This window comes from Nesoenas mayeri (assembly GCF_963082525.1).
Source record: "Nesoenas mayeri genome assembly, chromosome: 10".
Lineage (NCBI taxonomy): Eukaryota > Metazoa > Chordata > Aves > Columbiformes > Columbidae > Nesoenas > Nesoenas mayeri.
This window is the reverse complement of record NC_137560.1, coordinates 6,433,255-6,446,092: the sequence shown is the minus strand read 5'-3', so window position 1 is coordinate 6,446,092 and position 12,838 is coordinate 6,433,255. Positions and strand designations below refer to the sequence as shown.

Sequence of the window (12,838 nt, the reverse complement as noted above, 5' to 3'; positions counted from 1 at the left end):
GGTTTTTTTCTTGCTCACAGTAGTTTTCTGCTGGTTTAGTGAGCTCAGTCAGCTCAGTGAACAGCCTGCATCAGAGAAGTGCAGGAACTCTCAAAGAACAGGGAGCAGAACCAGCCTCAGAGGGCAGCAGTGGAACATCAGCACAGCTCTATTCATGAACTGTCCTTTCTGAAACAATTATTTCACAACATTCTCATGATAAATTAATTAAAGTACATCCAGAAAGTTCTCTAGGAACTCAGATTTTAGGCTCTCATTTTCTTTTATTTCTCTTACTCTCGAAGCTTAAACATGCAGGAAATTTGTTTAAGTTCTTTGAGATGAGCCGCACAATCAGAGAATTTCTAGAGAGACCTATCAACATCAGTTTACTGGGACACTCAAAACCTCAGCCAGGGAAAAGGGAAAACAAAAAAAAACCTCTATAAAATCCAGTTCTTTGGAATACATTCTTTGGCAGTTCTTTGGCCAATGCAAACCTGGAGCCAATTTGGTTACCACCCCTAACTAGAAAGCGAATTAGCAATAAAGATTTCCTAATGGTTAAACGGGAAGGTGAAGCAAGGGCTTTTCCCCTTTTCTCACACAACTCAGGCTTCCTTCTGTAAAGGGACTTGTTTTCAAGAGATTTAACTCACAGGGCTAATACATGTCATCAAGGACATATTGAACACTACTTTTCTGGAACTGTTTGTGAACAACACGTTTTTCAAGAGTTCAGAATGGCCATTATTCCAATCACAGCCTCAACCTTTTCATTGTTTGAAATAATGATTAGTTTTTTTAATATCTGAAAGGAAATATGCAATCCATTTGCTATGGGAGCAAGAGTGGAAACAGATTTTTAAACTGTTTCATAAGACAACTCTCTAGCACCAGATCCAGAATAGCATTTCAGGAACAGAAATGAAAGATTATCTTTTAAATACAGTAAAACTATATATTCAGTACGTATCACAAATGAAGTCAGCAGGGAATTAGAAACTAGATGTACCAAGACGTGATACGTGTTACTATGCTTAATATCCTACATGCAGAAAGTGTACAACGATTCTGAATAAAGCACAGAGCCTTTTGTCACTTAATATCTAAGCAGTCAAGGGAAGAAGGGCAGCCAGAGTGCCCATCTGTGAAACCCAACCTTGTTCGAGAATAAGGAGAACTCAGAAGTCCAAAAGGTTTCAAACTCTTCCTCTCCTAATTAACGGTATGATTAAAGTACTGAACATATTGACTGTTTTGCTGAAGCTGAACTACAAGATTGAAAGGGCCAAATGTTCCAAAAGTGTATAGCCAGATAGGACCACAATTCTCTCCAAACAAACAAATATAGGTTCCACATCTTGTTCCCAGCACTGTTTATATTCAAAGACTCTCTCAAGAAAACATATTGTATAGGATTGCAAGTACAACTATAAAATTCTTTCTAGGAACACTGAAAGAGAAAACTATCTTGCACACAAATGAAAATATACAGGAGAAACATATGTGAAGATTCATTTAAGAGATTGTGAAACCAGTAAAAGACACAAGCGCTACACAAATGAGCATGCAACTCTAAGATTACAATAAATATTAAAGCTTGTAGTTATACGCTGCATACCTGCAAGATACCAAGTACACTGTGCTTCTGTTCTCAGACATACATTTAGGGGGAAGGAGTCACTGCATTATTTTGAAAAGGGTGGGTTTTATGTAACTGCAATACTGTTGGCTTTTTTCTTTTAACATACCCTGAAACATATACAGTTAGAATAGTAGAAATGTATGCAATATGCAGCATTTATATGCTGTTCAGAACCATATATGAGAAACGTCAAAATGACCTTGTACCAAAAAAAGCAATACAAACAAAACCTCAGAGTTTTGAATATGACAAGTCGACACCCTTGTACTCTTTTTCCTGTGGTTGAGAGCCAATGACAAAATGTCTACATAAAGACATTTTTCAGCTATAAACAGATTGTCAAGCATTTAATTAGGTGATCAAACAAGAATTGACATCTGTTTAGTACTTCCCTAGAGAGATCTATAATAGTCTAAATAGAAACATTTTTATAAACAGGATATGGACAGTAAAATTTACAGCAGTCCCTCTTGGTTTGCACATTGTGCTGGAGGATCCAAATGACTTTGGGCTTCAGAGGGAAACAATGTGGAGTTGAGGGCTGAATTTACAGTCTTTTCTCACAGTTGAAATACACCATGTGGCAATTCTTACTATCTCTGGTTTACCTGGCATCTAGTTTTATAGGAGTGTTTGGTCAAGAAAATCATCTTTAGAATAAAACCAGAGTATGTAGAAAATGCCTAAGGGTTTTGACCTGCGGATCATTATTCAGCTAACACAGTACATTGCAGAACTGGACTCCTGGTTTTCCCAGTCAGGTGTCATTAAAGAAATCTGGTAAAATTAGAACTCAGAGAAGCTGAATGAAATTGAATTAAGAGCTGCAATGAGACAGAATCTGCCATATTTTTCTAAAGACAAATCTACTTTCTAAGTCCTTCATAACTTGTGCATTCTTCTCAGTAACATCGGAAAAAATAATTGTAGCTGACTGTTTTTCTGCTTTAAAGGTACCCTAACTGATCCAAAACCTTTCTGTCTTCCAGACTGAAGGATCTGCAATTACACAGGACAAATACTTTCAGGTTACATTGACTCTCATTCTTGGTTTGGTTTGTTTGTTTACTTTCTTCTTCAAGATTGGCTATCCTGATTAAGACGGCATGAAAGAATACACACTCCTCCTCTTCTTGGCTCTGTGCTCTGCCAAACCTCTCATTGGTCCTTCATATTTTACACTAAAGAATATGATGCTCCAAGATATGGAAGAAGATGATGATGACGATGACGACGACAATTCTCTATTTCCAACTACTGAACCAATGATCCCGCTAATTCCTTTTGATCTATTCCCAACATGCCCCTTTGGATGCCAGTGCTACATGAGAGTTGTCCATTGCTCTGACCTAGGTAAGAATGAACTCATGTGTCTGTTCTCCACTGGACTCTCCTTTGGATGAGTTGCCTTTTAAAAGATTAATTCTACAGTTCCATAAACTGCACATTCACATTTTCCTATACTCGTAATTTTCAAAGGGATCTTAAATATTTTCATTTAGGTTTGCAAACCATATCGTGTCCAGCACTTTTTACAACATAAATGTTTTCCCAGTTTATGTGCCTCAGTTTAGAAAATTAATAAACTATTATAGCCACTCCCCATTAGCAATGACTTCTATGATAACAGCATAGAATGGAAAAGCATTTAGAATATGTAACGAATAACTTTGGAACTATTTAACCAAATAGTTTATGCACTGAGAACAACCATAGAATGCAAAAATGCTTATATTTACATTTTAGATTACACTGTCTCCTGTTTCATTTACTTCCATGAAGTTATATCCAAACAGAGAAGCACAAAAGTTTGCTGTATTTTCTATTTGCATTAGACAAGCTATTAGTGCCCCCTCTTAAAAAAGACTATGACTGAAGTATTTCATTCACAACTCCAAAGCAACAGGTCAAATGACAAGAAAACATAACAACGGAAAGAGGCCACAAATAAACCACAAGGAATTTTAACACCAGAGCATAAACGGGGTACAAATTATGTGCTCAGCTTAACAGCCATTAAAGTGAGTATCACTGGTACCATTTTAACCAAAGGCAAATCTGCCGCTGTCACTATGGCAGATACATCCTAGTCCCAAAATATGAATTCACTATTAATTGTGCCAATTTGAATTAGTGTTCATTGAAGTTTTGCCATGCTTTAAGGTAACTAAACGACTATGCTCCTGCTACTAGCACAGTGACAATGACATTGGTTCTCATCACAGCTCTGCCACCACCCTAAACTTAATCCTAGACTCTTCACGTCTTAGAAACATTGAGTCAATACATGAATTGTTGGGTTTTTTAAAAAATGTATCATTATTAAGGAATCAGAACAAACTTTTGCTGATAGCAAGCTGTATTTATTGCATCTGGTTTAGAGATTGCAAATCCCTTTACTTGAGTTTAAACACAGAAAAAACCCTATTAGTAGACTTCATCTTTAAATAACTGTAACCTATTAATTATGGAGTAATTGTTAATAATCTGGACCAGCACTTAATGTTTGATGCATCAGGATTTCCACTCAAAAGAAAGTTACTACACCCTTTTAGTCTCTTCCGCTGATTCAGGATCTCAGATGGCATTAATTGAAGTGTTTGTAACTGAAAAACAAACTGGATTGGGGGATTTGTACAACTGGTAGTTCAGTACTGGCAGCTGGAAGAGCATGTTTTGCCTGCTTTTCCCAAGAATACATTTCTCAGCCCTGAGGTTAACTGTATGGCTGTACAAGCAATCGTGCCAGTACAATGGACAGGGCAAGGAGCACTTAAGCACTGAGCAGAAATCCCCTCAAGCCGCTGCAGAGCCCTGTTCCCCAGCACAGAACCACAGCCCCGCTTGCTCCAGGAGTTTCCCTGTGGAACAACCTGTGCGCTGAGGCTGCTCATGTCACAGCTGCGAGGCATCTGCGCCCAGCAGCCCACTCACGCTGTTCATGGGCAGGGGCGGCCGCACTCCTCCTGACACTATCCACATGCTTCCGTCATATTTCTTACAGAATTAGTTCCTCTCATTGCAGAATATTCCCTTCTATCCTTTGCTTTATGTCTGGTTGTATTTTCTTTCCAATCAATCCTCAACAACCTTACTGTGTTTTGTTGTTTAGCAGTTAATTTCTTCAGACTTACATACAAAGATATAATGTTTCTGTTTATGTCACATACTTGAATAGGTTTGACATCAATACCACGCTACATTCCACCAGATACTCGTATGATTGACCTTCAAAACAACAAAATTAAAGAGGTCAAGGAAAAAGATCTCCAAGGACTCACATCACTTTATGTAAGATTTCTATTTTCCAAGTTGAAAATCTTATTTAGCGATCTGAAATACTTTGATACTTTTAAAATACAAATAATAGTTTTCTTCTCCAATAGTATAAAAAAATAGTCTAACACTTGCATATTTGACTGCTCCCACATGGTAAAATGCAAATTTCTTGGACCTGTAAAAACTACGCTAATTCCTACAACATTCAGAAAATATACCATATGTATCTTGCCAAAAAGATCCTCAAGATTTATTCAGTCCTTAGCATGCACAGAAATACTCCCTACATTTTAAAGGCTTCAAGACAAGTGTTCCTTTTTTCTCTGCTTAACTGTAAAACAGCAGAATGAACTTAAGCTCACAGGAGAACTAGAATGATACTTCCTGAGGGTATTTTCAAAAGCACACAGCATACAGCTATCACATACACCACTGAAATTAATGTTACAAATCCAACTGACCTGAGAAGAAAACAGACCGGCACTGAATTACTGAAAAAGTCAGGTGCTTTAGTACACGCTTAAGTATACACATAGAGTCAGGCTTTAAAATTAGCATCACTGGCAATTGATAAACCTAGCTATTTACAATAATCCCTTCCTATAGCAAGTCTCAGAGGCCTGGAAAGGTAATTAAATCTGTTTAGGAACACTTATTTCCATAAAATGTCACTCTAGATCCAGTACCAACTAATACTGACAATTTAAAACTTTCATTGTAAAAATGACAAGCCTGTTCCAAAAGTTATACCAAATTAACAACATTCTACTGCACATTAGAAACACACAAAACACACATTAAACTGACATAAACCAAACCCTTTTCATTCATATTTGATTTCTGAGCAAGAACTGAAAATTCACCAGATCTAAGTGTTTATGAATGAACTTGGTAATGATTATGGGTTAAGTTAGCTTAGAAAAAATAGGAACCATATAATTCCTTGTTTGCAATGAAGTGCTTCCAGTTCCCCTTAAGTGTCTCATGTCTGAGCACAAAACGGTCTTACGAGCAAGTGCATGATAAACATACTAACTGTTGTTTGTATTCAGTGTAAAAGACCTTATAGAAACCAACCTCCCAGGATCGAGAAAGTCACTGGAACACATCAGCAATCATCACATTATATATCAGAGTCACTACTTAATTATGTGATAACTGAAGACTCTGAGCTGTTTTGATTTTTCTCATCAATTAATTTGTGGCCAGGCCTAGCAGCATTTCCACTGAAAGCAAAGTTTACTTTGTACAACTTGTTTGAGTACTGGACTGTTTAGCAAAGGCACAGATGGCAACTTGGATTAAGAAGGAGCATTTCCTGTTTATTTCCTTAAGCTATCTCCATTTTTTCTGGGGAAAAAAGGATTAATTCTGTTTTGCTCTGCTGTTTTTCTTCACAATGCCAGAGACCAAACAATTTTACAAAAAGAACAAAAATAGTCTAAATACGGAAATGCAGAGATGTGATTTGACAATTAAAATAATTTCAAATAACTTGTATTTTGTAGTAACTTGTTACAAGTTCTCTGTTAACACATAGTAACCAAGGACAAAAAACTGTCCCAAAAAGGGACTAGTATACTGTACAGTCAAGAGAAACAACCCAAAGAAGCCGAAAAATTGTTGCAAATAAGATACAAATTCATGTGCATATATCAGCTGTATACAGACATTACCTTTTAAGAAATGCAGATTAAAAGCCTGACTTCTATTTTACAGCATTATGCTGAAATAAAAGATTAAATTCGGAGTTTTGAGAAATTGTCTGCATTAAGGAACAACAACAACAATAAAAAAAGAATACAACTGCCATACAATCTCACAAAATATATGAAGAAAAACGTATCATTTTGCTAATTCTTGCCATTATCATTAGCACTTTGTCACTTCTGACTAGTTTTTCTCTACCTTCTATCACAGTTGATGCTCCAGCTTTCAGGTTCTTTTTAGCTTTTCACAATCAAGTAAAATGCCCAGAGTTTGGTATGATGGAAAATTAAGATATTTTAAATACTGCATTGCTAAATTATATATCAAATTAATGACTTAACATTCATAATCATAACATTCTTGTATAAATAAATTTTCTTTGTATTTTTCTTCCTATATCTCATAGGCACTGGCTTTGAACAACAACAAAATAACCAAGATCCATCCAAAAGCCTTTCAATCAACACAGAAGCTACGACGACTGTATCTGTCCCATAACCAGCTAACTGAGATTCCAACAAATCTACCAAAAACTTTAGCAGAGCTCAGAATTCATGCTAATAAGGTTAAGAAAATCCACAAGGATGTATTTAAAGGAATGAAGTCTCTACATGTTTTAGGTAAGTCCAATTAAGTAGAAAAGAAAATGTCTTTACCAAAAAAATTTAACATACTATATACAAATTTCATTCAAACTTTTCTCCAACGTGCAATTTTCTCTTAAAGAGATAACCACACTGTGGAAACCACCTTTCACAATGTGATTTCTATGTGAGGTTGCTACGTAAATCAAGTTTCTGGTAGCTCTGCAAGCCAAGTTAGACAGCCTTTATTTTCTGAAAGCTGTGACTTTCCCCCCTCAGAATAGGCAATGAAAGCGAAACATTAATTAATGCTTAGAACATCAGAAGTAATAAATAAAATTAAATCAGCTGTGTCTAATGCACACAAAATTCATATGCTTTTTTTTTTCCCCTTGGACAGAAATGAGTGCAAATCCTCTTGACAATGATGGAATAGAGCCAGGGGCTTTTGAAGGAGTGAATATCTATCATATAAGAATTGCAGAAGCTAAGTTAACTTCAATTCCTAAAGGTATGCTTTGTTTTACCTTTTCTATTTTATCTATACCAGTATACTCCTAAATCAAATGCTTTAACATCTATATGATTACTAAAATATTCATTAATTGATACTACCAAACCACCTTCTAACTTATTTTTCTTTTTGTACTTACTATCCAATTCTACACATGAGAAGCACATGTGTGCACAGGTTCACTCTCCAGCCCTCTCCCCATCAGGCACAGGCCACTCATTCCTCAGTCATCCAGAGACTCTTCTCAGGAGCAACAATGGGAAAAAATAAGATGTCACTTCATATCTTCCATGTCAGCCGCCTAAAAATCCTTACAAAGAAAGGATAAACCCCCTGATATCTGGTCTGAGTCACAAGGGATACAGAACTCCCACTTCCTTTATGCATTTAAAATGAAACCCCCAAATGTCTACCTTCAATTTGCAATGTTTCAAGCAATTCTGGAGCTGAAATATGTTCTGCAATATAACCACCTTAATGTAAAACCCAATACAGTGGTCTATACATCTTTTGATGGGGTTCTGCTAAGTGAAATTAAACGTTAATATTATAATTACATTCAACATTATATACTACAAAAGTAAATCACTCCTTTCTATAAAATGATTTAGTTATGATTTGCAGGTAGCAATAAATTAAAGCACTAACTTCATAAATCACTGACCTCCACACACAAGGAAGTAGTATGAAGGAACTCGGTACAACACTCTACCTGCATTTTCTGTAGGTCAACGTAGTATTTAAACAAATTCTCATTATTTTCAACTGCTCAAAACTACTAGCTAAGAAAAAAGGGGGGGAAACAAAGCATTATGCAGTATGTTATATCATTCATTAATTTACAGGGAATCTAAATGTTGGATCTTTCTGGATCATTCAGATAAATAGCTTGAGTTTTATTCAATCTTTTAATCTTCTTGTAGACAGACACATGTGCAAAAGCATGTCTGTGGAACACTAAAAAAAACCCCAACAACAAACAAAACCAAGTCACCCCAATTGTTCAGGTAATGTTGAGATCAGAAGCTATCTGGCTGCCTATGATAACACTCCCCAACACACAAACACACACTTCTACATTCTTCTAGCATCATCATAATACCATCTCCTGTCACCTAGAACAAAAAAATGTATATAAAATGATTCAGATTTTATAGCACATTGTCCAATATGCAGTGTCAAATGCATAAACAAATCTTAAGCAGAATTTCATGGTGAATACATTTCTACACAAATGGAAATGAAATTTGTAGGTCCTTATATCTGCAAGTGCTGCAATGGCACAAAACGGTTAAAAAAATGTAACTTACAAACTGCACCTAAAATCTAAAATGGACAGCTGGGTAGTCATCCCTCTTCATATTGTAATTCAAACATAAGCAGCACCCCAAATAAATTTAAATTGGAATGTAAATGGGAAAAAAGCCCAACCAAGCAGAGACCAAAGCATGCCAGCTGGCACAGACAGACTGCAAAGCATCCCCCTTTCCTTCAGGACTGTAATGCTACAACAAATATCAACGGCAACAGGAGCCGTGCTCCCCTAGGCCTGATCAGTCGCACAAAGATGTGGTTTGTCTTGCTTGGTGTCAGGGTGCCATCTAGACAGGAGCTGGGAAAACTGAACGCAAAATCAGCAAATAGAAATTCTAACTTGCAACTGTCTTCCCCTGCCCTCACTGAAAGACACTGTAAATCAGATTCTCCACCTCCTGGTCCATTCACTGACAGTTCTAAACTGGGACTATTTGGTACCACATCAGAAAACATTCTGTATTTGTATGGGAAAGGGCGTACCAGACATCTCATTGTGCTCAGGGAATTCTGAAAGCTTTCCTCCCAGATCACACCTTAGGAGCTGTAACAGCATAACGTACATAGTGTGGAAGAAAGCACAGATCTACAAAAAACTGTCACGGGTTCCACAGGAGCTGGATTTTGAATACCAGCTGTTAGATAACTGCACATAACATACAATTTACATCTTCAACAGGCCAACCAAAAGTACATGAAAACCATTATAAAGAAAGCTAGCAAAATTATGCCAAATTTTGGAACCCTGAAATCTTAACATTAGCATATGCACTCCTTTATTTTTTTTAAAGTTACTCTTTACAATCAATTTTTTTTTTTTTTTTTTTAAGTAACATAACTGTATCTAACACCCATTTATTTGATGCAGACACCCCCTTCACACACACCTCAAGATTCCTCACCCAGTCATAAACACGAAGGAAAGAAGCTGTTTGGAACATCATAAATATTCCAAGAAAAATAAGTTGACTTGTTTTTCTGATACTGTGCATTTGTTTTTCATCAGATTTGCCCTCCAGTCTACTGGAACTTCACTTAGATGACAACAAGATCACAGCAATTGAACTTGAAGATTTTAACCGGTATAAAGACCTTCAAAGGTAAAATTCCTATGCAGAATATTTTTATTTGATTAAAGGTCATACCTGGTAGGATGTCCGATATAATAAGAATTGCTGTAACTAAGAAACAAACCCAAACCACAAAACCCCACCATACCCAAAACAAACACCAGCCTTGTTATTACATCTCCTACCTCATGGCACCTGGGTGTTGTGTAATATAGCGTGGCTTTTATATCATATCTCTTAATGTGCTAGTAGAAATATACCTCAATTAAGCTGGAGTCTTACAGCAAAAAATCTAACTAAGGTCTCAATTAAGGAAAATGTGAAAGTAGTAAAGATGGTAGTCCCGCTTATTTCTAAAACACAAAGTTTTCGACTAAGCTATAGATATACATATATAACTGCCTCTTCACAAGACTTTCTCCTCTTTGGTTATTTATTAGAACACCATATCTTATTACTGCGAGCATACTTTGTAGACAGACTACTTGATAAAAGGGCATCATTTATGTTACAAGCACATTTATTGACATGCCTCATTTTAACTCTTGCCATTAAAAGCAGAAAAACTGCATGCAAACTGGGCAATTGCTCTCATCAGGCTGGCTGCTGTCCTTTAAACTCAGATTAAAATAAGAAGAAAAAATATTTGTTTGCTTTGGGTTTTTTGTTTGTTTGCAATTTTGGGGGTTTTTTTTGGTTTTCCATCAGAGGTAAGATTGCATCATCTTTCCCCATTTCTTCTTTTCCCTATATCTACTATTGAGTATTTGAATCTTTTTAAAAAAAAAAAAAATGCTGTTGTGAATCTCAATCTGTAATTAAATGTTCCTTTTTCTATTTCTAGGCTAGGCCTTGGGAATAATAAAATCAAAGATGTGGAAAATGGGAGTTTTGCCAACATACCAAGCATACGTGAAATCCATCTTGAAAAAAATAAGCTCAAGAAAGTTCCTCCTGGATTACCCGAGCTGAAATATCTGCAGGTCATATATTAAACTTAATAGAAAGCTCTGCTGGTTATGAGTTGGTTGACTTTCACACTGTCATACTGATTAGGACATAATTAAAAAGCATAATTAACTGAGACAGCTCTCATACTAGGAAAACCTGAAATCATATATGTACCCAAAGAAACAGACAAGATCGAACCGCAGGAACACTTCTTCGAAAAAAAAAAGGACAACAACATGGTACACCCAGAAAATGTTATCAGAACATTTGTTACAGATTTATTATCGTTTCCATATTATAGCAAGCTAGAGTAGAAATTTCTCCATTTCCACACTGAAAAGCCCTTAAATCCAAAGAAAATAATGCGACTGAAGTGATAAGATTTTTAAAACTGTATTTTGAACTCAATAAATTCTGCAATAAAATGCTTTCAAAAGGCGTTTAATTCCTGAATTCTGGAGTAGCAACTAAAATCATGTCTTATAAGACGACCTTAGGACACAGAGCAGAGCAAAGCTTGGGGTAACATGAGGAAATGCAGAGATGACAGAGCGCGGCATAAGCTATTTGGCTAAAGCTTTTACCTCTGAACTTCACTTCTTTCTGTTTCTCATTTCACTCCTAATTAAAGTCTTTTGAGAGATAGATAGATAAATAGATTTAGAATATGAACTTACAATGTAATGTTAAATTAGATACACAAAAGAATTCTGTCATCAAGGTATATTATTTTACTTTAAAAATTCTAAATTCTACTATCACAGGCCCATTCTTTTTATTAATTTAAGCTACAACAGCATTAGACTTGTTCCTATAACCATACCAACAAATCTAATACAAACTTTTCTAGAGAATACTTTTTAAAATTAATGAAATCACTGAAATTTTGCATTATGGGAGAATATAATATTGCATTATAATTCTTAATGTAAGAAAGTATAAAACTGCATTTTAGGAGAATGTTCCATATGAACAGAGTCAAATTATTCTGAAAACTCACTGACAAAATGTCATCTAATTTCTTTTCGCAGGAGAGATGGTTTCAGGAGGGAGATATTTTTTTAAAAGTTAACAGAAATTTTTAATTCCTGTTACTATTATACATCTGTATCCAACTGATCTTATAGCAAACCTCAGTTATCTATATGTCAATTAATGTTTTGATATTTTTCCCATTTACATACTAATTATTATATTTTATTTTTTCTTATTGCTGCAGGTAGTCTTCCTTCATTCAAATCATATTGCAAAGCTGGGAGTGAATGATTTCTGTCCAACGGGAAGAAGAAAGAAGAAAGCATTATACAGCGGCATAAGCCTCTTCAATAATCCTGTAAAATACTGGGAGGTTGAGCCTTCAACTTTCCGTTGCATTTTAGCCAGAAACAGTGTGCAACTTGGAAATTTCCTCAAGTGATACCAAAGTTGGTCATTTCAAAAAGCAGCTTTTCCAAATCAGTTCTACAATACTTGAAATTTGCAGAAAAATGGCAATTTTACACCATTTAACCAGTTTACAAAGTATTTACTATTTCAGAGATAATTAATTAGAAACAACATGTTAGTAGGATCTATTGTATTATTTGACGATGTTCAAGCTACATTTGAATAATTTAAACAAAAGCCTTTATGAAAGGACTCTTGGAAGTGGAACTGGAAACTGTATTTGATGTTTCCTACTATAGACATTTAATTCTTTACTTAAATCACATAGTTTTGACAAATTCTTCCTTTCAAATAAATTCTAAAAATCAAGTGGAAGTGACTATTTCCACAGTAAGGACCTTTG

General features: G+C 35.6%; 2 protein-coding genes across 2 annotated transcripts in view; one reads left to right on the top strand and one right to left on the bottom strand.

Annotated features, from left to right (window-relative positions):
- CENPP (centromere protein P) overlaps window positions 1-12,838 on the bottom strand; it is a gene marked incomplete at its 3' end in the record, with an annotated part of 133,840 nt that overhangs the window by 64,464 nt on the left and 56,538 nt on the right. The window lies entirely within an intron of this gene.
- ASPN (asporin) lies at window positions 2,734-12,466 on the top strand (the record flags this gene model as incomplete). The annotated part of the gene is made up of 7 exons (XM_080350392.1): window positions 2,734-2,980; window positions 4,806-4,918; window positions 7,023-7,236; window positions 7,601-7,711; window positions 10,035-10,128; window positions 10,943-11,081; window positions 12,269-12,466. The coding sequence occupies 7 exons, from the start codon at window positions 2,734-2,736 to the stop codon at window positions 12,464-12,466; spliced, it is 1,116 nt and encodes a 371-aa protein (XP_080206518.1).